The sequence below is a fragment of the Mesoplodon bidens genome (assembly GCF_964165515.1).
Source record: "Mesoplodon bidens genome assembly, chromosome: 2".
Classification (NCBI taxonomy): Eukaryota; Metazoa; Chordata; class Mammalia; order Artiodactyla; family Ziphiidae; genus Mesoplodon; species Mesoplodon bidens.
This window is the reverse complement of record NC_138177.1, coordinates 51,808,536-51,834,142: the sequence shown is the minus strand read 5'-3', so window position 1 is coordinate 51,834,142 and position 25,607 is coordinate 51,808,536. Positions and strand designations below refer to the sequence as shown.

Genomic DNA, 25,607 nt, shown 5'->3' with positions numbered 1-25,607 from the left:
TTTACCCTCCCACAAGCAATGACTACATGTCAGGAATTCGGATAAAGCCTGGGGATACGGAGGCAAATAAGATGCAGCCTAATCCTCAAGGCTCACAGACCAATAAGGAAGACACGTCAATGAGAAACTGCAATTCTGAGGGCTAAATGCGATCGGGGAGAGTATCCGTAACCCATCCTGAGGGCCAGTGCAGGGAAAGAGTCAGGGATGGCTTTACAAAGAAGGAGCTGCAGGGTTGAGTTTGAAGGCTAATTAAGAGGTAATCAGCTAAAGAGGGCTGAGTCAGGGGCCAGGAGGAAGATTTCGGGGGGTGGAAGGGGAGTGTTTCTGGTGGAGAGAAAAGCATCTTCAAAGAATCAGAGGTTGATAAGTGAGGGAGATGGTCCCTCAGGACTAACCTTAAATTCCTCCGTGGTATGGCTGGACCACGATGCCCAAGAATCACAGGGTAAGAAGGAGGCAGGGGCCAAATCATGAAGGGAAGGGCTTGCTCCTGCGGCCACTGCCTAAGCCCACACTGAGCGAGGAGCCCATGGCTAAGGCAGTCCATTGTTTCACATTCCTGTGGCACCAAAGGCTTCTTACCAGGTATGCCTCAGGCATTAGAAGAGGGACCATTTATTGTTCCAGACTGTCCCACACCTTGAGGAAGTTCAGCATCCTGCCCCACACCCAGCACTAAATGCCAGTAGCGCCCTCTGCAGGGTAGCAACATACCAACACACACACACACACACCCCACCTTCCCATAGGCTCCCTCTGAGAACCACCACCACCACGGAGGGGAAGGGGACAGGGAAAGGGGTGCCTTCAAGACGTTGCCCAGTTGATCCCCGGACACAGAAAGTGATTGCACATGGAGGAGGCTGTGTGTTCTCATTTCCAGAGGCCACTGGGCAATGTCTTCCTGGAGAGGGAGAAAATGGGCAGGGGGTGGAACTGTCAAGAGGTGGTCATTTGACCTCTGGTGGAGAAGCAGCCTCTAGAAGAAGAACTGAGGAACATCACTCTCCTCCTCTCTTCCTCCCTCTCTCATGGTCCTTCCCACAAACCCTCCACACCAAGACTTTATTTTTTGTTTTGTTTTCCAAAGCAATATGGGCTTCATGCAAGGCTTGGTAATAAAGTGAGATAAAAAGCCAGAGCAAGTGTTTAGAGCGTTGCTGGGAGGGCTTGATCCACCTCCTGGAAAGGCCACTCAGTCGGCGCTGGGAAGCTGAGGCTTCCGATAACAGATCACCTTGGGCAGGGACAGTGCAAGAGGGGTGGGGAGCCGGAGCTGGGGGACAGATGAAACCCGGAAGTGGGGGATCCAGGCTGGGGACAGGGATGCGGGGAGCATCTTTTATCCTGTGTCTCAGGAGATAAAAATCCACAACCTGCCATGCCGGGGCTTGAAAATTAATTCCTAAATTGTAACACGCACACCAGATACAGGACAACTTGTGGGATGGGGATGATGATATCGAGGCCCGGGAGCTAAGAGACAGATTTCATATTCCCTGCTGACTCCATGTGCCCCTTAAATGAGGTACATCCTTGTGGGCAGCCCGCCTGGATGCAAGAGGGTATGGCCTGGCATGGAAGGCTTGTCCACCGCCTGGGCTTGGGGAGCAGGGAGGTATGAGCCAGGACAGACCAGATGGAGGCTCTCTGCTTGTTCCCCAGGACTGTCCCCAGCTGGTGCCCACGGAGGAGATCCTGATACCCGTTGGGGAAGTAAAACCAATCACCCTCAAGGCTCGAAACCTGCCCCAGCCTCAGTCCGGCCAGCGAGGCTATGAGTGCGTCCTCAACATACAGGGGGCCGTCCACCGGGTCCCCGCCCTGCGCTTCAACAGCTCCAGCGTCCAGTGCCAGAACAGCTCGGTAAGTGCACCAGGGCAGGGCTTTCTCTCACACCTGAGCCACAGCCTCAGCCTGGCCTGCCCCGGCTTCCAGAACCCTCCGGGTCCACAGGCTGACCCATGTCTCCAGGGACAGAGCAGTGTGCAGGCCCCAGGGTCCCTCAACAGAGCAAAGCAGGTTGATAGTGATGGAGGTGGTGGAGGGCTGTGAGGACCCTCCTGGCATAAGCTGAGAGCTTTGTGCCCTTTCTGAGTTGAAAGAGTACTTCTTGGCCTTTGGTGAAACTTCAGCCAACGCCAGTCAACTTGACCCCAAACCCTGTCCGCATTCAGGGAGTGGATCCACTGGAGGGCAGGGCACCACGCGGGAGGAGAGCTGCAGAAGAGATCAGGGCAAGTGGAACTAGAGTGGCACGAGGGGAGGGGGGAAGGGAGGAGGAGGAAGCCGTGAACTCCAAGAGCAGCAAGGGTTAAACCAATCCCGAATGCCAGACAGAAAGCACGAGGTGTTTAATTACACTACTAGCCCAGAGAAGATCTTTTCATCTGCCAACTCCCTGTCTCCCACCAGCTCTGGGGGGTCAGCTGGGAGATGGGGGGTTCGTGACAAAGGTGACAGAGGTGCTGAGGGAAGGTAATTCGCCCGGGCGAGATAAAGAGAATCTGGGCCTCTTATCAGGGAGCTGTCAGATTCCCGGTCATGGGCACTTGATGAAATTTGTAATCGGTAGAAGGCCGCCAAGCGCCCGGGGAAGGTGGGAGATGAGAAAGCAATGGGGCACAACAAAGGGAGGAAGGGCCGGAGTGATGGGCCCTGGGAGCTAAGTGACCGGGCAGTCCCCACAGAGGGGATTCCCACAGAGGCTCAGGGGCTGGGCCACCAGTGGGGCTGTTTCTGATGTGTCTGAGGGCTTGAGAGTCCCTCGGTGGGATCAGCATGGGAGAAAGTCCACTCCCAGCCACAGCTTGGGGGCCTTAAATGGCAGAGCTGATCAGATCTGTGCCCCGAGAGCTCTGGGCACTTTCCCTAGTGAACTGTTGACCAAAGTAAAGCTCACGTGCAGAAAGAAAGGGCCACCACAGGGCCTGGCCAACCAACTGAGGCACTGCTGTGTGTTACACACGTGCTGAGCTCAGGGCTCTGTGGGATTTACAGAGGGGCATGTGGACTTTCTAAAGAGACTAGACTTTCATGTGAAAAGATGCAAAGCAGCTCCCGGGAAGTGCCTGGTTAAAGACAGAAACACCAGGGGACGGAGAGGATGGGGAGGGCTGGGAGGGATGGCAGAGAAGACACCTGGGGAAGGTGAGTCTGAGCTACACTAGGAGAGTAAAGGTGGTGAAGGGTGGAGGCTGTCGGGGGAGGGAAGAATTCTTAGGAGACATGAACTGAACACATACAGAGAGGGGCTTGGGCGGGTGTGCTTGGAGACAGGTGCTTCAAAGATTCTGGAGGAGAAGTGGAAGAGAAGTTTGGAGAACTAAGCTTGGATGGGATTATAGGGGGTATTGAATGCCAACTAAGGGGTTTGAGCTGGATCCTGTTGGCATTAATGACTAGCAGTCGGGGGGAAGACACCATAGGGATAATGTGAATGGCGCATGGGGTTCCTGTTTCTCCCTCTGGTCCTCTCTCAGCCCAGAGGGAACCAGAGTCCCTGGTTTCTTTCCTGGTCCCCTGAGATAGCAGCAGCATCCCCGCCCCCCTGTGATAGAAAGCCTCCTGAGCGTGTATTTCTGCCCCTCTCCCCACAGTATCAGTACGACGGGATGGACATCAGCAACCTGGCCGTGGACTTTGCTGTGGTGTGGAATGGCAATTTCATCATTGACAACCCTCAGGACCTGAAAGGTAAGCAGCTACTTCCAGGTAGAATTTTGATCTTTCTGTGGCCCTGGGAAAGACTGGGGCTGGAAGGATCAGAGCCGGCCAGCTGCTGTGCCATGAATAATACACTCCCTCTGTCAGCGTAATTCTTCAGAGGATCCTAAAGCAACATTTGGCACCATCAAAGGAGTCCTGTTGGGAACCCTGTTTTTATTACAACCAGAGCATCCGCCGGGCGGCTGCCGGTTCATCACGTTTTCCTTTGGCTCCCAGAGACTTTGAAGTGTCTGTGGAACCTGACCAGGAGAGCAGCAGGCAGGAATGTCCTGCCAGTTTCCCTGGAAATGGAGATATTATTTCCGATCAGGTTCTGGTTCCCCTGTCCTTGGCCCCAGTCACTGCACAAGGAAGGTTTGAAAGGCGGCTCCCCAGTCCTGAGGTGGACGGGAGGGACCAGCTTGCTGACTCGAGGGCACAGCTGTTGCAAGAAAGCTCAGGAAGGAGCTGGGCTGATGCAGGAGGGGGTGTTCCATGAGGCCACCTCATTCATGTCCTACACACCCATGTGGAGGTCCTCCTGGGTGCAGGCAGGCTGCCCGCAGTACAGCATTCCTCCCAGATCTCAAGAATGACAAAAGTGACTCCAGTTTGATGAGCACTCTGGCTAGGCACTCACTAAGTGCTTTATTTGAGATTATTTTCCTAATCATCACAACAACTCTGAAGGGTATGTACCAGTATTATCCTCATTTTATAGATAATGAAACTGAGACCCAAAGAAGTTGAGATGGACCAAGACTGTTCACTTTGGCAACATATACACTAAAATTGGAACGATGCAGAGGTCAGCATGACCCCCACACAGAGATGCTGCAAACTCACGAAGCATTCCATGTTTTTAAGACAAAGACTGTGTAGTATAACTTATATGTGGAACCTGAGAAAAAATGTCCAACTCACAGAAACAGAGTAGAAAAGTGGTTGCCAGGGGTTTGAGGGAGTTGGAGAAATAGGGAGAGGTTGGTAACAGGGTACAAACTTCCAGTTATAAGATGAATAAGGTCTGAGGATCTAATGTATAACATGGTGGCTCTAGTTGGTAACACTGTATTACATAATTGAAATTTGCTAAGAGAGTAGAACTTAAATGTTCTTAACACATATATATGTGTGTATATATATATATACATATACACACACAAACATATAGATATAGATGTAGATATGGGGGTGATGGATGTGTTAATTAACTAGATGGGAGGAATTTTTTCACTCTTTGTATGTATGTCAAATCATCACAGTATACACTTCAAATATTGTACAATTTTTTTGTCAGTCGCATCTCAATGAAGTTGAAAAAAGAAAAAAAAAATGGACCAAGAGTCAAATAGTAAGAGCCAGGATTTGAACCAAAACAGTCTATTCTGGGGGCTTCCCTGGTAGGGCAGTGGTTGAGAGTCCGCCTGCCAATGCAGGGGACATGGGTTCGAGCCCTGGTCCGGGAGGATCCCGCATGCCATGGAGAGGCTGGGCCCGTGGGCCATGGCCGCTGAGCCTGCACGTCTGGAGCCTGTGCTCCGCAACAAGAGAGGCCGCGACAGTGAGAGGCCCGCGCACCGCGATGAAGAGTGGCCCCCGCTTGCCCCAACTAGAAAAACCCTCGCACAGAAACGAAGACCCAACACAGCCAAAATAAATTAATTAATTAATAAACTCCTACCCCCAACATCTTCTTTAAAAAAAAAACAAAAAACATTCTAATTCTGGAGCTCACATGCCTAACCACGTCACTGACCTTCCTCCCAGTGGCTCCGGCTACTGTGGGATGTGAAACCTCCTCCCCTAGAACCCTGTCACTGCCCCCCACCATGAGCCACATTCCACCACATTTCAAGTAGCTAGGGTCGTCACAAGCCTGTCCTTTAGCCCGAGGGTCACCCCATGGGCACAGAAAGAGGGACTGAGGCCACAGGAGGACCTGAAAGTGCTTCAGCATCTCTTCCAGATGCTATGGTCCCTGTCCCGGACGCTGCCATGAAAATCGGTGCTACTTAGGCTGGGAGATTTTTTTCTATTTCCCCTCATAACCAGGCCAAATGTTCTCAGTGCTAAGAGATAGACATTTCCCCTGCTGAGGATCTGGGCTTAGTTCCCAGAGGTTGCCTTTGCACCTGGAGCTTAGAGAAAAAACGGCCACATCCAAGCTGTGGCATCGGGACCGTCCCTTGTGGCACCTAACAACTTTTAAGCAGCTCCTTGAATGCACAGGCCATGGCGATCTCACATTCACCTCCCACCCAGAGCCCAGCTGTTCCTGGAGATTATGCACTGTGTTGGGTGGAGGAGGTCACGGTGCTTAGGATGCGGATTCTAGAGTCCAACACACTGGGATGCAAATCCTGGCTCTTTCACCAATAGCTATGTGAACTCAGACTAATTACTGCTCCTCTCAATGTCCCAAGTTCATTATCTGGGAAATGGGGGAAAGGATGCCCACCTCTCAGGGTCACCATGAGGATCAAATGAGAAATTAGATGTGGACCATTTGCATATTAATAAATGCATAATGTGGATTTGTTCATTTTAAGATTCCCATTTCCTGCCCTCTACCGTAAGAAGCCATAGGCATGAGGATGTTTCAGTATAGCCCCTGCAGCTGAGACTGAGGAATGCTTGGCAGAGCAGAGTAGAATGGGGACACACGGAAGAATCAAAAAATACCTCTACCCTGGGGCATGTACCTGACCTCCAGAGGCGTGCCACCCAGGCCTGAGAGCTTACGTCTGCTTGACCAGAAGAGTTGAAAAATGACTTTCTAAGTATTCTGCTTCTGAAGAATCCTACTTGGGACTCTGAATTCAAAACTCCAGCAGACAACTACCAAGCCTCGGGCTCACAAAACAGTTCCGTCGACTGGCCTGTCTAGGGCTTCTAAGTGGGTAGGAGACAAAAGCAAAAGCATTTGCAGACTCCAAAAGTGACCTGTTAAGTAGCCAGTTTGCCCTCTCTGGGGATATCTGCTCCACCCACAGGGCCATGAACAGGATGGTGTCAACCATCTTTCCTTATCAGTTCTGCCTCCACTCTGCCAGGCATATGGCCTTTCTTGAAGCCCCAGCTGATGCCTCTCCCAGACCCACCCAGTCCCCCGTGTGCCTCTCTCCTCTCAGGACCTGCGTGCTAGCAGTACAGCGAGTTGGATCTGCAGAACCCCAGCTTGGGGCACTAACCTTAGTAAACTCCAAGAGTCATTACATCTCTCTTTGAGCTTCTTTTTTGCCTGAAATGGGGAAATCAGTCCTTACCTCTTTCAGTGAGGGCCGTATGTGGCAGAAAGAGAAGCAGCAGCGTAAGAATGTAGTTTGAGTTCAAAGAAAAGATAATAAGCATGTACAGAACATCAGCTATGTTACAGGCACTGTGCTAAGCACCGAACATACAACATCTCATTCAAACCTCACAAAAAACAACGATTATCACCATGTTATAGAGTAGGTACTGAACGTTCAAAGAAGTTAAATTCTTTGTCACGTTGCTAGGAAGTGGTGAAGCCACAATTAAAGCCCTGATCCAATTTAATCTAGAGCCAGAACTCTTAAATAATATTTTCTTGTAGTGCCTTTAAACGACTGCTAAGAGGCTCAATTTATTATTAATTCCCCATCAATTATTCTTGCAAGGATAATGATGATCATGGGTGTTATCCATGGATGGGGGCGGTTTCTATCACGCCTGCAAGAAGGGGGTAAATTGTGAGGCGTCCTCTCCAACCCCATCTGTGACTGCCCCCCCTCTCTTTGCAGTCCACCTCTACAAGTGTGCAGCCCAGCGGGAGAGCTGTGGCCTCTGCCTCAAGGCCGACCGGAAGTTCGAGTGTGGCTGGTGCAGCGGTGAGCGCAGGTGCACCCTCCAGCAGCACTGTAGCAGCCCCTCCAGCCCCTGGCTTGACTGGTCCAGCCACAATGTTAAGTGCTCCAACCCCCAAATCACCGAGGTGAGTCCCCCAGTTTCCCAGAGTGGGATGGGATGGCCGGGAGCTGACCCCAGGGCAGTGGGAGTTGAGCCTTTACGGAAGAATTCTTGGCATAGAGTGAGTTTAATGTGAGGGTGTGTAAAGCTTCTCACAGGTGTCTCGATGGCCCGTGTCCAGGCGTAAATGCCAAGCGTATGGAAGTGTGTCCTCATGCCCGTGCACGAATGTGCGTGCCCGTCGGTGGGCACCGAGGAGGCACAGTCAGCGCAGCCTCCCTGCCAGGCTGGCTGAGCCAGCTGGGGACGAGAAATCGTCTGCATGGGGGGTGAACGTTTCAGAAAACAGGTTTAGCTTTTCTCAGCAGAAATGCGCTTTCAGGAGCTGCAGTTAGCTCAGAGTTGCAAAGCTGAAAACGGAGGAAGAAAGTGAAGGCAGGCACTGCATTAGCCACCGTGCCATTTCCCTGGGTTTACTCTCTGTCCCAATTTGTTTGTGCATTTTAATGGAAAGAAATAGGTAGTTAGTTACCCTGGGAAAAAAATGATGTCTCCTGAGTAGTCAGTTGCAAAGGAAAATGAATAGGTAATGTGAATAAACATGCAGCTGCTTGGGGTTTGAATGGCCAGGGAGAGGAATAGTTGTAGTTAACTGCGGTTGCAATATGTGCTCATCACTCTCTGCTGCTGCCTATTCACTGACTGTCCTTGTGCTTTGAAACTAATTGCATGTGCCTTATGGTGACTAGGAGTATCGGCCAGGGCAAGTACCACTGTGATTTGCACGTTTAAGAAAGTAGGAGGAGGTCATCCCCCGGTGGTTCAGTGGTTAAGACTCGGGCTTTCACTGCTGTGGACTGGGTTCAATCCCTGGTCAGGGAACTAAGATCCCACAAGCCGTGCAGTTTGGCCAAAAAATTAAAAAAAAAAAAAAAAAAAAAAAAAAGCAAGCAGAAGGGGCTGCTCCTTTTCTACCTCTTCCCTGAGCAGATGCACTGTCCCTTTCCCTGCCTCATTTTCCTTACTGGCCAAAGAAAGCCAAGTCTGGCTCTCATCTATGTCGCAGAGTATTGGGAAACTTCTGGAGCATCCCTATGATCATTTTCAAGCTTCAGATCAGTTAAAAAAAAAAAAAAAGCCTCAAGATCAAACGAGTGTTGTTAACCTACAGGTGAGTTATTTGGAGAGGGAGCAGATGTTTGTTTGGTGTGCTTGGCACTGTTTCACTTAATCCTTACAATCACCAAGAGAAGTAAGTATTCTCACCTCCATTTTACAGATAAAGAGAACAAGGCTCCGAAAAATGGAGTCGTCCAAGTTCACACAGCTGTTAAGTGGCAGGGCCAGTGTTTCAACTCAGATATATTTAATTATAAAAACATTTTAAGAGTCTCTATGATTTGCCCAAGTAATATAAAACAAGAAGTGAGCTTCCCCTTCCTTTACATCCAACCGTCCTAGCGGATATGGACCAGACAGATGCCATCCATCCACATGGCGGTGTATCCCAGGAATAGCGCAGTGCTATAGAAGAGCATCTCCCGCCATCCAGGTCCTCATTCATTCTGGTAGGAAGATATTATGAGGGTGCAGACACTGCCTCTCAAAGATTGAGCTTCTTCAATCCCATTTTTCTTTTGGCCCTCGCCAGTGGTGGTGCCTACTGACAGTCCTGTGTCTTTATCTCACCGGGAAAGTGTTTTCTGGGACTGCTGGAGGTGCCCCAACCTCTGCCCTCAGACAGCTAGCTCCCTGAGCAGCTCAGGGCTCCATGCCTTCTCCCTGATTCTAGTGATTTCCAGCACTGGCTGCCTGGAGAACTTGCTCTGTTCTGTAATTCTTCTTGCTGCTGCAGTTGTACGTCTCTCTGCCTCTGCAGCTCTGGTACAGGGGAGCTTAGGCAAGGACTTGCTCCCATCAGCCCCTCTCACTTCCAACAACCGTCTGCTGCCCCAGCCCTGTCTCCTCTCTGACTGGCAGGGGCCCCAGCCCAGCCAGAAGGCAGGCTTCTCCCTGAGAAACCTCTGCCTCCGCCACCCCTGCTCACTGACCGAGGACTGACAGGCTGCTCTGTTCGCAGAGGACACCCAGGCGACTCGATGCTAATTAACCCCCTGAGGTAATTAGGCTGTAATTGATTTTCCCAGGGAACATAGCAGCAGGAGTTGGAGGCCCTGAGCAGTTGGGTCTCCTCTTGGTGTTTTTCAAGTAGAGGCTGTGGAGAAAGAAGGAGTATCTTGGGAGAGAGACAGACCCACACCGTGTCTCCAGACACTGGGGGGACAGCATTGTGGACAGCACATGTGAGCTGGAGGAGGCGGGGCTGGAATGTTTTATTCACTTTCATCCTGCACCTCCCACCCCCAATCTATTCTCCTCTCCTTATAAAAGTCATTTTTCACTTTTTTAACTTGATTTCATGTTTGAAATAATTTCAGACTTATAAAAAGGTACAAAAATAGTACAAAGAACTTTCATATACCCTTCACCCAGATTCTCCAAAATTAACATCTTACATAACCACAGTACAATTATCAAAATCAGGAAATTAACAGTGATAGAATAAAGCCATCTAATATACATGTCTTATTCACATTTGCCAGTCGTCCCGCTGATGTCCTTTTTCTGGTCCAGGCTCCAATCCAGGATCACATGTGGCATTCCATATTCATGGCTGCTCAGTGCTATAATCCTCAGTCTTTTTCTTTCATGACCTTGATACTGTGGAAGAGCACGGGACCATTACTTTGTAGAACGTCCCTCAGCTGGGATTTGTCTGATGCTTCCTCATGATTAAATTCAGGTTATATAGTTTTGTCAAGGAACACTAAAAAAACTGTAGGGTGCATGTCCAAAAGACACAGGAGCCAGCTTGATTTGGCCCTAGTGGCCAAATCTGGGGCAATGTAAGCAAGAAAATAAATTATAATACTAATGGACTATACTCAAGAGAATAATATAAGAATCTATGATCCTTATTGATATAATAAATTAATAATTAATGTGGGAGAGAGGAAGCTCCTCTTTATTACTAGAACTCCAACTCATAAGTGACTTAGGGAAATAGAAAATCACCATTTGGCAAAATTCACAGTAATAATTGTTTCAGGCAAGAATGGCCAATGAATGCTAAAATTAGCAAGTGAAAGTATGATGAGAAATAGGATATTTATATAGCCTCAAGCTATCTCCCCACAAGATATGTATTAATTACAACAAGAAAAATAGTTCAGTACACTTTCGTATACCCTTTACAGTGAAGAAAACTGGCAGACAGTGGTTAAAGGGTTAAGGTTCCTTAACCAAGTGATCAAAGTTAGCCACCAGTTATGGGAAGAATCAACCTCAGGCACCTCTCTGTAGGGTGCGCTGAGAAGAACACAAAACCTCATTTCTATGGCATTTGTTACCAAAAATGTATAATTTGTTAAAAGTAACTTTTAAGAAGAATCAACTCATTTTCTTTACCTCAGCTTTCTTGGCTAATGCCTTGATGTTGGCATAGATCTTATTTTTCTGGAATGGTGCTGTCCTGCCCGGGGGCAGGGAGTTCTATGAGCTCTGTGCCCTTTTATACATACCTCCCTCTTGTCTCTGACCCTTCCTTATCTGCAAAATGTGTAGCCCCCTCAGTGCATGCCCACGTGCAACCAGAAGCCATTGACTACAAAGATCTTTCCTGAGGGAGAGGAGAAGGATTCTCTGATGGCCCATGACAGCTACTGGGAGCAGCAGAATGTCCAGTGCTGGAAACCAGTAGGGACTGGAATGGTGCTGTCCTGCCCAGGGGCAGGGAAATCAATGAGATGACCTCAAAGGAATTCTACTTCAGGAAAAGGAGTGAGCTCAAGCTCAGTTGGATGAACAGCTGTGTTCTACCTTAACCCCTCCTAACCCAACTGTCTCCATGGCAACCAAGTCCTCCCCTAGAGACCCATCTCTTATGGCAGCTCCATGTAGGACAAGTCTTACAGCCGATTGAATTTCCCAGTTTGCATCAACTTCAGGTTAGGACCCCCTCAGGACTCACCGTCTGCTCCTTCTCAGCCAGCCCTTGGTGTGATAATGACGCTGTCCCCTGTGGGAAGCATCCCAGACTGCTCCCATTCCAGCTGTCATCCCGGGTGTCTGTGCACTTGTCACCTGTTCAACCCCCAGTAGAGGAGAGGACGTGCAGAGTTTTGGAAAGCCTGTGAGATGCCAGGCAAGATGTCCACACTTATTCCTATGAGTGGGGGGGTGGAAATGGAAGAGCATTTGGGGGCACTTTTCTTGCCTGTCCAGGGGATGTGTTACTTTAATTACACGTGTTTCTTAAAGCTATCAAACTCGGTTGGTTGGTTTCTGGGTGTGTCTATCAATGGGGCGATGGTTACAGTGAAAGTTACTCTCACAAGCATCTCAGCCTGATGGGAGAGCCCAGAGGATGAGGCCCAGGTGGTTCATGCCTGCAGGTAAGAACGGAGATCAGGGTGAAGTAAAGGCAAAGCAGGCTTGGGATGCAAGGGATGAATCCCCAGTGTAGGGGTCCTCAGGGAGTGACCAGGAACCTACACCCTTTGGCTACCAAGAAACGCTCCTGTGTGTTTCTGATATCCCCTAACACAATGTGCAATAAGAACACACTGTTGCCAGGTCCTAGCAGTACTGGGACCCAGGACCACCTTGTAGCTTTTACTGTATAAATTTGTTAACTTCAGGAACTTCCCCCACACCTCACTTGTCCATGTTTAGGGAATATTGATTCTGTTTAACATTCTCTTAATGACATGTAACCGGGAAAGAAAACCAATTGTAGAAAACCGCCAACACTGCCCTCCAAAACCAAGCATAAATAATTGTTGGTGTGGTGGTAGTTTGAGATGATCCATTGCTCTTGCTTCCTCCTGCTCTCCGTTTGCCCCAATTTTTTTTTTTAGTTTTTACCGGGGTAGAGTTGATTTACAGAATTGTGTTAATTTCAGGTGTACAGCAATACATATATCCACTCTTTTTTTTTTTTTTTTTGCGGTACGCGGGCCTCTCACCGTTGTGGCCTCTCCCGTTGCGGAGCACAGGCTCCGGATGCACAGACTCAGCGGCCATGGCTCACGGGCCCAGCCGCTCCGCGACACGTGGGATCTTCCCAGACCAGGGCTCGAACCCGTGTCCCCTGCATCGGCAGGCGGGCTCTCAACCACTGCGCCACCAGGGAAGCCCTATCCACTCTTTTTTTTGGATTCTTTTCCCATATAGGCCATTACAGATTATTGAGTAGAGTTCCCTGTGCTATGCAGTAGGTCCTTATTAGTTATCTATTTTATATATAGTAGTGTGTATACCAAATATTTTAAAGTAGATTTTTTTCCTGGATTCTCTCAGATGCAAATGGATTTGTGAAACTCTTCGGAAAGCTGGACACTTACAAGTATTTATCCATAAGACTGCACCGAATCTCGGCAGGAAAAGCCGGGAGCCACCTGCCCAGGGCCAGAGCGACTCACTGCAAAGTTCCCAACAAATAAATAAATAAGTCAGCCAGCTTTCCTGAGAAACAAGTCAGCCCTCTGATCTCCCGTTCATTTATTTGCAGGGCTCATTAATATAACATCACTGCAACAAACAGCTAACGGGGGATGGTGTCAGGATGAATAATGGAGTTACTCTGCTGAGATAACAATTAGGTTTTGAATGTACTATCAGCTAAGACGGAGCCAGCAAGGATTCATGCCGGGTAGGAGAGCTGGTGTGGCCGATGCTGTAGATTCCTGTAGGGCTCGTCAACTGGGCTCTAGCCTGCCGTGAAGAGTGTGCACATACTTGCTCTCATGCACATGTGCTTGCGTGCTCACACACACACATACACACACACCAAGTTGGAAAAGAATGTGACAGTTTGCCATCTTGGATCCAGCATCCAGGTGCCTTTGGGAGCCAGGCTGAGATCAAAATTTGCAGGCACAAAGTTGGCATCACTGCTCTAAAGTCAGGAAAACTCTAAGCAACAGGAAAGGAGTAACTGGATTAGGCAGGAGAGGATTAGCTGTCTACATACCCACAATTGTCCTCACTGGCCTGTACTGATTAGGGGGATGCTCAGGGCAGAACCCTCCTGATCCCAATCTCAGACACGGGAGCTTTTCAGACAAAGCGTGGCCATCAGTTGGGGATACTTCACCCTGGGGCGACTACTCTGGGACGCCCCTCCCTTGGCTGCTCTGGGAGGATCTGACGTCAGTCTCTCCCATCTCCTCTTAAGAACACAGTCTAGGGTGCTGACAGCCTGCTGGAGACATGGCAAGAGCTGCACAGGCCCGTCAGAGGGGCAGCCAACACCGTGCTGGGCAACCTCCACACCCGGCACTTCCCCTCCGCAGGTCGGCTCTCTGTCCCTGCCCTGAGCCCCACCAAGAACAGTACCCAGAGGCTCCACCCACCTGGGATGCTTATAAAAATGAAGCCACTTTTCCTCTGGACCTCAACTGACCTGGCTTCTGTCCAAATTTCTTAATCATAAAATAATAATGAGAAAAAATGATAGATAACGTTCACTGAATGCTTACCTGGCACCTAGCACTGCTAACTTAGCACCTCATGTATATTACCTCATTTAGACTTTACAACAACTTTTATGAGGTGGAAGCTATTATCATTAGTCCCACTTTACAGACGAGGAAACCAAGGCAGTATGAAGTGTGATACCTTTCTTAATGTCACAATGCTAGTGAGTTTTAGAACTAGGAGTTAACCTTCAGCTACTTGACTCTAGAACTCCCATGTTTGACCCATATAGCATCCTTCATCTCTTTCCTGGGCTCACTTAGACAAATAGAACTCTCAATCCACAGGGCTGGAGGAGGAAATGGCACAGGCACCAAGCTCTTCATCAAGTGTGCTGCAGAGATGGGAAGCAAGCCGTAATCCCCACCCCAAGCATCATTTGGGGAGACTGGAATGCACAGGGAGAGATGACCCAGCGGCAAGGCCAAGGGGAATGTGGGCATTCACAGGGGCAGGGCCAGAGAGGAGGGAGGGTGGAAGCTGAGAAGTTGGGAGAGATGGTGGTCCCAGCAAAGCCAGCTGCAGAGCTCCTTGGAAAGCAGCAAGCATGACCTTAGCCATGGGAGCGGGGCTGCGGGACCTACGCAGAGGCAGGCTGGAGCATGCGCTCTCATGGCTGATGATCTCGGGGCTGTCCCAGGCAGAAGGATAGTAACTCAGGCATTGTGGTATGGAGGCTTGAGGCACAGGTTAGATAGACCACTCACAGTGTAACCTTGAGCAAGTTACTTAACCTCTCTGGGACACTATTCCCCATCTGTAAAATGAGAATACTACTAGTGCTTCCTTCATAGTTCGTTGTAAGCCCTACATGAAATAAAATATATAAGGCCCTTGGCACAATACCTGGCTCATGATAAGTACTTAATAAATAAAAAGAAAATGGTAGGCATCATTATCAGAATCTTCAGTAACCTGGAGCCGATGCCCATTTCTGTCTTCTCTGCCATCACATCTATCAGGCAGGAGATATAAGCAGAGGAAGACGGGGTCTCTAGGATGGGAGCTGGGCTTCATGAGGCTCCCACCATGAAGGGGTTCTCCTTTGACCCCTTAAACATCTACCCTGTAGGAGGCCCCAACTCCATCTCTCCAAGGCTCTGCCCGAGTTCAGGAATGGCCCACCCGGCACTCCCCAGGCTGCCAAGCCCCTGGGCTCCAGCACCTCCCACTCTGCTCCCTGGCGCAGCCCTATGGAGCTCCCCAGCTGTAATTAATCGCTGAATCTGCTCTCGCCCTTGGACAGCTTTGTGGCACAGTTCCCTCCGAACTGTTCAATTAGCGGCTGCAAGAATCAGGGCGAGTGCAGCATCACGGCGGCTGTTTTCCAGGTCAAGGCACCCACGGTGGAAAACAAACATCACACAGTCTGGCAGGAATACAGGTTTGGCTGGGATGCTCAGGCATGCGTCAGGCTCAGTTGGGCTGTGCTGCTGACAGGTGATGTCTGAGGAGATGGGGAAGCGGCTCCCCAAATCAGGGGCTCCAGGTGTCTTTGAGAGGACCCAGCAGGAGATAGGAGTCTCCTGGTTAGTCCCCTCCCATCAGCACGTGCCAGGCTCATCGCATATCCTACTGGCCTATTCACCAGCGTTTAAGGTGACCGGATCAGGGACATGGCCTGGACTGGGACCAGCCACCTCTACCCGGGTGTGGTCTGTGACTGCTTCTGGGACAGGGATAAGGGGCTGCTGGACTGAGCCCTCTGTGCTAATGTGTTTCCCACATTTTCCTTCTGAATCCTGCAAATAGACAAACTTTTAATTCTACAACCAGTTAAAAAGCCAATACTCTTAAGGTAATAACAACTTAATGTCCCATTAAGATGCAAATAAAGGGTTCATTAGGGAAGAGACAATAGTAGAGTGTAAGGTGACTAAAATGGGGGAAGGAACTCCAGGTAGTGAAAAAAAGCACTTGGGAAAGATAAGGGCTTACCCTCCCTCTGGGATTTGCCCGGGGCCAGCCTGGCTGATGGTGTGTGGGACACGCTAAGGGAAATGGTTGGCTCAGACCTCGTTTGCTGCAAATCCGCAGACCTTTGCTCAAGCCACTAGCCTACTTGGGGTCCCTACACTCTCAGAGGATGCAGGGATATCCAAGGGTCCAAAGAAAAGCATCTGAAATGATCAAAGGACCTGGAAAACAAGAGCTTCCAACAAAAGGCTAACAGAATTGCAGAAGCACAGACCAGAGGCGACTTAATTGCTGTCTTCAGTATCTGAAAGAGGTTTCATGAGGAGGCAGCTGTTGAGTCCTCCATTCGATGAGGAATCACAGCAGAAATTGGCTTAAATTAAAATAAGAGAGATTGCAGGAAGAACTTCTTAATGCTTCCGATGTGAAAATCCTGCATCACTCCCAAGCGACACGTAGGCATCTCCATTCTTACAGTGGTCATTCTAGAACACAGTTTGTACTAGAATCCTCTTGAGACCAGCTTTTCCCAGGAATAGAGAACTGGAGATATTTCTTGACAGCTACTGTGTCCCAGGCAGTGTGCTATGTATCAGGTTACTAAGAGAAAGCAAGGTTCCTGTCCCCGGATAGTTATTGCCTTCTTGAGAAAAGACGCAATGACAGTCCGGTGGCTGTTGCCTTCTTGGGGTGTAGGCAAAGGAGCTACTAAATCTTCCTGAGGAGGCTAGAAAAAGACTTTCTGAGGACGTGTCATTAGCAGAGCCTTGCAGGAGGGGTAAGCCTTTGTCAGCGTCATGCTTGACCAGCAGAGGGAACCACAGGTCAAATGCACATGGGCTTTACCCCCTATAGCCATGGGGACCCCCAGCTCCCCCTGGGAGCCTGCATAGTACATAAGAGAGGGGAACGGGAGGTCTGGGAGGGGGCAAGGGGGAGCACACAGAGAGAGTCAGCACAGAGCCTAGGGGAGACCCTCAGACACCCCCTGCACCCCAACTCAGCAGCTGCTTCTGGGCTCTTCTCTCGCTCATCCCCTACTTCTGGCTCTCCCTTCTGAGGTCTACAGAGGAGAATGTAAATAGATTTCAGGTCCACAGTGTGTGCTGAAAAACATGGGGCTGAAATTCGGCCATATCGAAAGATCTTCCCAGCTGATTTCACAGGTTTTCAGCTCCCTTCCCCCTCTCTCCACACCCCCACTACACACTCACACACACCCCAAACTGTCAAACCATTTGTTTGCGTGGGCATCTCATTCAGAATTACTTTCCTGAAAGAATCCATTGAGTTCGCTGGGAAATGCCGTGCCTTACCCCAGAATGGCTAATAGCTGGGGGCAAAGAAGTGTCAAGAAGGGAGGGAGGGAGGAATGAAGAGGATTTTAGACACAGCCAGTGTCCTCCTAAATTTATTCTGGGTGAAAGGGTGATGTCTGGTTCAGAATATGCTTCTGTGTGGAGCCCAGAAGCCACCAACGCTGAGACCCTGCCCTGGGCATCACGGCCACTCCCCGTCCAAGCTCAGGTTTTCTCCAGTCAACCCACGAGCGACTCTCTCTGCCCTGGGTCACCCCACCATCCACCATCTATGTTATGAGTTCCCTGGACCAGGTGTCCTCCTTTCGGATATATGGGAAGATTCCCATCACCTCTAAGCTCCCTCCAACACCACCATCCCATGTTTTTGTGATCTAGGAAAGAATAGGTGCAGGGGGAACACAAGGAAGGAAACTGCCAATTATCAAGACCTACTTCGAAACCACCATCATATTAGGGACTTTCCAAATGTCTTATTTCACCTTCACAACATCCCTGTGAGGCAAGCATTGTTATCTGTTTTCTGATAAGGACACTGAGACTGAAGGTCACCTAGCTCATAAGTATCAGAGCTGGAATTCAAATTCAAGTCTGTCTCACTCGAGAGCTTACTCTCTTCCTGCTACAGACACTGCCCAAGCATCAGAAGGTCTCCCTTCCACACCACAGAGCAGCCAGTAGCCCGAGGACCATCTAAAACTAGAAGCAGAGACGTGAGGATCTGGCTGCCATCCTGGCCGTATCTTGGTTTCCCCTCTGTCTGTGGGGGAATGTCTGTAACTGCAGCCTGCCCTTTCACCCCCATCTCTGCAGGAGGTTAGCTCTCCCCTCCCCTATGGCCCCCCAACTCCTTCCAGAGCTGAAAGGCCTTCCTGGGAGTTCTGCAAGCAGTGGTATGGGACTCCACCGACTTGCCTCCTTATAGACCCACGTGGAGAGGAAAGACTTGGCCCCCAAGAGAACCAAGTTTTCTGGGTGCCACGCTGGGTGCCCTGCAATCTAACACTGCTTTGAAGAGAGAGCCTTGGAGGCTGTCTCCAGGGTACAGCACTGCCTGGTATGACGCGGTATCTGAAGAATCCTATTCACTCCCTCTCTGGAGGATAAATTCTTTTCCTTCAAGCCTCCCTTCTAGAGCCTCTCCTCAATTCTTGGTCCTGGGGAGAAATGAGGAAAGCAGTGTGCCTTGGATTTTACCACCACACAGACAGGGCTTTGGTAGACGCTGATACTCATTCTCACAGTCACCTGGAAGCCCTCAGGTGGCAGGGGGTGTGTCACACAGGACTCCTCCCTCTGTTCCTTTGCACACTGAGCCCAGACCTCCACCTTGACTCTCACTGATTTTTAAGCTGGGGGAGAACAAATGACACGGGCAAAGGCACAGATCTTTAAAGTGTGTTGTGTATGTAGGAACTGCTGGGATCTGGGTAGCACACGGTAGATATAGTATAAGATGGCAGATGTGGCTGAAGAAGTAACAAACATCAGAATGTGGAGGACCAGGCCAGGAATTAGGGACTTGGCCTGGACAGCGGTCAGAGCCATTGAAGGCCTTTAGAGCAAGTGACTAGTAACCAGAGCAGGTATGTGTTCATGAAGGCCACCTGGTAATGTGAAGAAGTCAGATCTCATGGAGGAAGACAAAGGCCCTTGCAGTTAGTGTGGGTGAGAAGTGATGCAGCCCTGCTTATCACCTGTGCTGGAACCAGAGCGGGGCACAGATTCAAAAGACACCTGGGAGACTTCCCTTGTGGTACAATGGATAAGAATCCACCTGCCAATGCCAGGGACACGGGTTCAATCCCATATGCTGTGGAGCAGCTAAGCCCATGCACCTCACCTACTGAGCCTGCACTCTAGAGCCCATGAGCCACAACTACTGAGCCCGTGTGCCACAACTACTGAGCCTGCGTGCCACAACTACTGAGCCTGCGTGCCACAACTACTGAAGCCCACGCACCTAGAGCCCATGCTCCGCAACAAGAGAAGCCACCACAATGAAAAGCCTGTGCACCACAACGAAGAGTAGCCCCTGTTCACCACAACTAGAGGAAGCCCACACACAGCAACAAAGACCCAGTGCAACCAAAAAAAAGAAAAATTAAATTAAATCTTTAAAAAAAGAAAAGACACCTGGGAGTAAGAACCAATGGTCCCTATATTTATTATACATGGTAGGGGAGGGAAAGGAAGCAGTCGAAGATGCTTACAAGATTCCTGGCTGGGTACAAGGTGGTCCCATTAACCTTGAGAAAGGATCTGGGAGGATAATCAGGTTGGGGGTGGAAGGAGGGAAAATTAAGAGTTCGTTTCTAGACATGGTGAAATTTGAGGTGCCTGAGGGACATACATGTGGAAGTCGAGATGTCCGGTAGCAATTAGATATATGGATATGGAGCTCAAGAGAGAGGTCTGAGCCAGCGATATAGATTTAGAAGGCATCAGTAATGGAGACCTTGGGAATCCTCTTGCAAATCAAGTGCTCACCACCTCATCTATGTTTTGGAAATCCAGACTTTTATACATCAGTTTTGTCTTAAGCAAGAAAGAGGAAACTACATCCCATGTAAGCCCCAGGGCATGGTGGCTGCTGAGTGCTTTGACCCCCAAACTCCTTCACCACCTCCCCAGGTGCTGGTGGCACAGCATATAGTGTGTGCTGTACGGGGAAGATCCACATGGACCCAGTATTACCCAGGCACTTTCCAGTGACCCATGAGGATGCTACTTCTCCCGGCTGTTAGCTGGACCCATCTCTTTGACATGTGTCTTCATGCCAAGATTATAATGCTTGCATATATTAATATTTTTGTAAGTCTTCCTTCTCTAAACAGTATAAGCTGGTTTATGCTTCTGGGCAGCTCTGTGCTAACAAATGAACACTACAGCCCCCCAAGTGCCATGAACGTGTCTCTGCCGCACACCCTCGAATGTCAGAAGGGGACACTGCAGAGACTTCCCAGCAGGAGGAGGCTGCCCCATGGGCCTGCCAACTCCACTGAATATCCCCAGTACAATCCCCGCATGCTACCTGCAAGACGGAATATTTTTAGGCTTTCCAGAAAGATCTCATTTCAGTTTTTCTTAAAGCTTGTAGTTAACCGCAGTGAGCAAGAGAAGGTATTTTTAAAAATAGAAGTGGAGGGGCTTCCCTGGTGGCTCAGTGGTTGAGAGTCCGCCTGCCGATGCAGGGGACACAGATTCGTGCCCCGGTCTGGGAGGATCCCACATGCCGCAGAGCGGCTGGGCCCGTGAGCCATGGCCGCTGAGCCTGCACGTCCGGAGCCTGTGCTCCGCAACGGGAGAGGCCACAGCAGTGAGAGGCCTGCGTACCGCAAAATAAAATAAAATAAAATAAAACTAAAAGTGGAGGAAAGAGAGCAAACTGATCACCACAGTTCTGTCAGGGTTTTCAGTAGGTGGGTTCCTGGCATCCAGGTGGCTGGAGGAGGGGAGGGGGACCAGTGGTGCTCATTCCAAGTGATCAGAGGAGAACCAGGTGCTTAGATTTGCTCAAAGCTACTTCCTTCCTCCTGAATCTCTCCTGCAGGGGCGTGGAGGCCACCCCTTTCCTGTTCCTCATTACGAATATCCATCTCCCAGAGCCCAAGAGGCCTGGGGACCTGAGGAAGTGGCACCAGGAGAGAGTGGAACAGCCAAGATCTAGTGTCAGTTGTTTTTAGAACCCTCAGGGACAGAAAAGCTATGGGGCTACCGGTTCCTCATGCCAGCTCCTTACTCTCCAAATTGTCCTGCCTCCCCCCACCCACCAAGGCCCAGTGCACAAAGATGACTCTGAGAACCGCCGTTCCCTCCCTTGATTCATCTCATGAATCTTGTTTATTTTTATTCATAAGGTGGGATATTTTATTCCCAGAGAAGGGAGTCAGAGCCACAGACAAGGTGACTTGGGTGAAATGGGCCCCCGGATAAGAGAGTTCCCAGCCTGGGCAGGAAGGAGGGAAGGAGGCTGCACCATCTAAGGTCTACAGAAGTGGGAGATCAGGAGGTCTGAGTGGGAGTCTGACCTGGCTGTGCAGCCAATGCACGAGAGCCCAGGAGTCAGTGGGCAGTGAGGGAGGAGGCCTGTCCCGGGGCCTCATCCCCACCATCATCTCTTCTATGTCTGCTGTCACCTGGGCGTTCGTGGCCAATTTGGCAGCCGCATTCATGGTGCTTACGTTACTGGAAGAGAGCAGTGCCGCTTTGGTGGAGACAGGAGCAGGGAAGAGTTTCCAGAGCCTTCGATAGCATTTTCGCCTGTACTCACCTCTAATCTCTGCCCGGAGGCCGCATCTGGAAGATTCTGGTGGACTCTTGGCCTTGACCAGCGCTCCTTGCCTCTCTCCCTCCCTTCTTGCCTTGCCCTTCTAATGGTGTAGTGAAAAGAGTCCTGGACTGTTTTAAAACCATGTATACATGTTGTATGATGATCTTAGAATAAGACACCCCGCATCTCCTTCCAGTTCTGAAATTCCATGCTCCTGCCTACAGTTGGGTTCGTGTCTACTTTCCTCCTACTTTGGATAACTATGGACCTCGAAGTAGGAGCTTATTCCCTGGGATCTGTTGGATCCTGAAGAGCTGCATTTTTCCTGGAGCCTGATCCATTCCCAGACAGAAATTTACACCTTAGAGCTGCCTGATTCTGCAGTTCCTTTTCCTGTTGGGTCAAAACAAAATCAGGCAGTCAGCATTTGGTGACTGAATTAAGAAATGAACAAATAAACGATCCTTGCTGCTGGGAACCCAGCAAAATTTGGAAAATCAGAAAGCTATTTCTCTTTGGTACTAGCACACGTCACAGGATTTTTTTTTTTACAGAACAATGTCAAATATACTTTCCATCTTTGGTCATGCCCCACAGCAGTCCCTAATCTGGGACTCCTCTGAGCTCCCACAGCTCTTCCCTGGAATCTACCTTATCACTGTGTACCCTGCATCAGCATTATTTATGGCTCCCTTATCTCCTCCTGCTTGACCACTAAGTTCCCTGAGGGCAGATTTCCTGTTCTATTCATCATTGTAAACTCTACAGAGGCTAGCACCCAGGAGTAGCAAATCATAGCGTGGTCACAATGACAAAGCCCTTTCAAGTTTACAGAATGCTCCCAGACACCCTCCATTCGGGAGCTTCCAGGGAGAGGTTAGTTAAAGATGATTATCCTTTCTACCAACTAAGAAGAAATGAGGTTCAGAGAGATTCTGTGACTTGATCACAATCAGGTAACGAGTGAATTAAAGTACTGCCTTGAGCCAGTTACTCTCTGATAATTTCTTTTTCATAAGTGGATGAATGAATGAATCATTGGATGGATGTCCTAAGAACCGATGAAGTAGGTACAACAGGACAATGTCGGGATCCTAGATAAGTTGAAAAGTGGAGAAAACACACCCAGTTCCCCCACATTCCAGGTGTCCCAAAGCCTTCCCGTGGGGAGGGAAGTGGGTGCCACTGCCCCAACTCCTGTGACCGACCAGCTTTGCTCATCCCATTTCCCTCCCGCAGATTTTGACGGTGTCCGGACCCCCTGAAGGAGGGACCCGAGTGACTATCCATGGCGTGAACCTGGGCCTGGACTTCTCCGAGATCGCCCACCACGTGCAGGTGGCTGGGGTGCCCTGCACGCCCCTGCCAGGGGATTATATCATCGCTGAGCAGTGAGTCCAGTCCGCTCTGGCCCACCCTCTTCCCCCCGGAGCTTGTGGGGGGGGCTCTCCCCTCTCCCTCCTCTGGGACTTCTCCAGGATCCATCTCCTATGTCCCTCCTCCCATGGACCCCACTCCCTGAAGCCTTGCCAGGGCCCTCTCCTAGCCCACCTCCACTCTTAGAAATCCTATTCTGTTTGATTCCCGATTCCCTGGCTCCTCTGGCATCAGGGCTCCCCGTGCAATGCTCCCCCGCAGTTGATCTTCTCCTGCCACTGGCTAAGTGAGCCACTTTTCCAGCCAGTCCATTCTGCTCCTCCTCGCTTCCCCCCGCCCCTCCCCCCATAGCCCCCACTGGAATGCATCCTGCTCGGTGGGCTGCAGGCAACAATTTGTTTGGCTCATGGGACTCTGACAGCAGCTTAATCTGAGCAGGGCCTCCACCAGAGCAAATTCATTTATTTCACTAAGGGAAATGTCAACTGGAAATTAGAAAATAGGCAAGTAGCGGTGGATGGGCAAACGGGGCTCCAAAAGTGACATATGTTCCAATTTGGGGTGTTCATTTGGCAGTGGCGGCTGCTGTGAAGTTGGTGGGCAGGAGGTGGGCGTGAAGCTAGGGGGATGCTGCGGGTGGGAGGGTAGAAGGAGTGATGCTTCCCCTCCTATGGAGAAAGGGAGGAGAGCAGCCAGATCCTTCTGCATGATTTATCATGTAAAGTTGGGTCAAGTCACCCTGGTTCCACTGGGCACACAGCTCTGCAGGGGGTACTGGGAGCGCGCCCATGAGCAGGGTTCCTCTCCTTTAGCTTCACCCCTTGCAGCCTCCCCAGAGCCAGCCTTTAGTAACAACCAGAAAAGTGCCACTGGCAACCGTAAAAATGACACTTCATCTTTCATCAGCACTTACTCTTTCTCATCCATTCTCTTGCTTTTAATTGGTAAGGACTCTGAGAGGTAGACATTGTTACCACCGTTTTACAAAGTAGGAGAGAGTAAAAGACTTGGGAAGTGAAATGACTTCCCCCGCTCACTCAGTGCATAAGTGGCCATGGCAGAGTTGGAACTCAAGTCTCCTAACTTTTGGTTCAGGCCTCTTTCTGTTCCCTAACAGCCATGGGGCAGGACTTCTGGGTAAGAGTGGCCTGCAAATTCCATTATCCATCAGCCTATGGCCTTCTGGGTCAGGGGCCATGATTCCAGTGTGGCCAGGGCAGGGTCAGAGTCAGACGGGTGAGTTCCCCAACTTTGGGGACACCCAGCAGGGGAGAAGAAGGAGCTGCCTGACCCTGCAGACATTCAGATACTGCAGACCTGACCCTTCACTGACAGCCTTGTCCCTTCAGGGAGTGAATCATGGAGGGAAGACTGGCTGGGTCTACAGGAAAGACATGAGGAAGAGGAAAGGGGGAAATGATATAAGTAGTGCTTCTGAGCCAGAAGAGAAGGGGAGAGCTGTGGGGCTCGTCAAGATCAGATGGCTTTACAGAGCCCAGCACCCTGCCACACCCAGCTAGACTCTCAGTCACACTGACCCCAGACCCACCTTGGCCTCAAGGAGCTGCCTTGGGCCACTGGACACAGGTCAAGTCTCCAACTTGGTGAGATGCCACAGGACTCCAAAGGAAAGGGTTCGCGGGGGACTGAAGGGTAAGGTTTTGAATAGAGAAGTGTAAGTTCTTGGGCAGCTGGGCATGGAAATCGCATGAGAATTGGGATCCAAGGGTCTTGTAAATCCTGCCTCCTCTACCTGCCAGCCCTGAGACCTTAGCAAACTGTTTGGTCTCTCTAATCTTCATTGGCCCAATGGAAATCATGATTCCTACTGCATAGGTTTTGGGAGAGAATTCAGTGAGATGAAAACGTGAAGACTGTAACGTGCCATAGGAACGTAAGGAATATCTTCAATTCAATATCTTTGAAATCAAATGCATCACACTCACCCAGGACCCTAGAGAAGAAAGTTCCAAGAAAAACTGGAAGTAAGGATACAAAAGGAGCCTGGGGAGGTGAATGGTTGCCAGGGGTCCCTACCAGGGCCAGTGGTCACCCTAGAAAACCAGCCCCATCATCTCCTCAGGCGCGGGGCAGGCAGGAAGCAGCAGGCACATTCCTCACCTTGCCTGCACGCAGCCCTGGTTGCCAGCCGTGCCAGGCTCATTATCGAGAGTTTGTTAACATCATTAAAGCCTCCATCCTGGGCAGTGAGCAACAGGCACAGTCATTATAGATATCTGTGAGAGATGAATTTGGCTAAATGGACCCAGTGCAGAGTCCCGGGCACGGGCAGGATTAGCGGCCACAGTAATGACTCACCATATGCTTGTGCCGTGCCGTCTATCACTCAGCAATTAGGTTAATGTTGGTTAAAGGGCCCCGCTTAGTCTCCTGCAATCAGTGCCCCCCAGGTCTGTGGAGGATCGGATGATTCCATCACAGGACGTTTCCTGGGTGATGAGATGCAGGTTGAGGCTGCAGCTCAGCCCTGCCTGGGACAGGGGCTCTGTATGAGATGGACTCAGCTTGGGTCCTCA

At 50.1% G+C, this 25,607-nt stretch overlaps 1 protein-coding gene across 1 annotated transcript in view; it reads left to right on the top strand.

Moving 5' to 3' along the window:
* PLXNA2 (plexin A2) overlaps positions 1 to 25,607 on the top strand; it is a 219,390-nt gene that overhangs the window by 157,434 nt on the left and 36,349 nt on the right. Inside the window, exons 10-13 of the mRNA XM_081224648.1 lie at positions 1,669 to 1,869; positions 3,603 to 3,699; positions 7,479 to 7,669; positions 22,933 to 23,084. Coding sequence (XP_081080774.1) covers positions 1,669 to 1,869; positions 3,603 to 3,699; positions 7,479 to 7,669; positions 22,933 to 23,084 — 641 coding nt within the window. The remainder of the gene's footprint in view (positions 1 to 1,668; positions 1,870 to 3,602; positions 3,700 to 7,478; positions 7,670 to 22,932; positions 23,085 to 25,607) is intronic.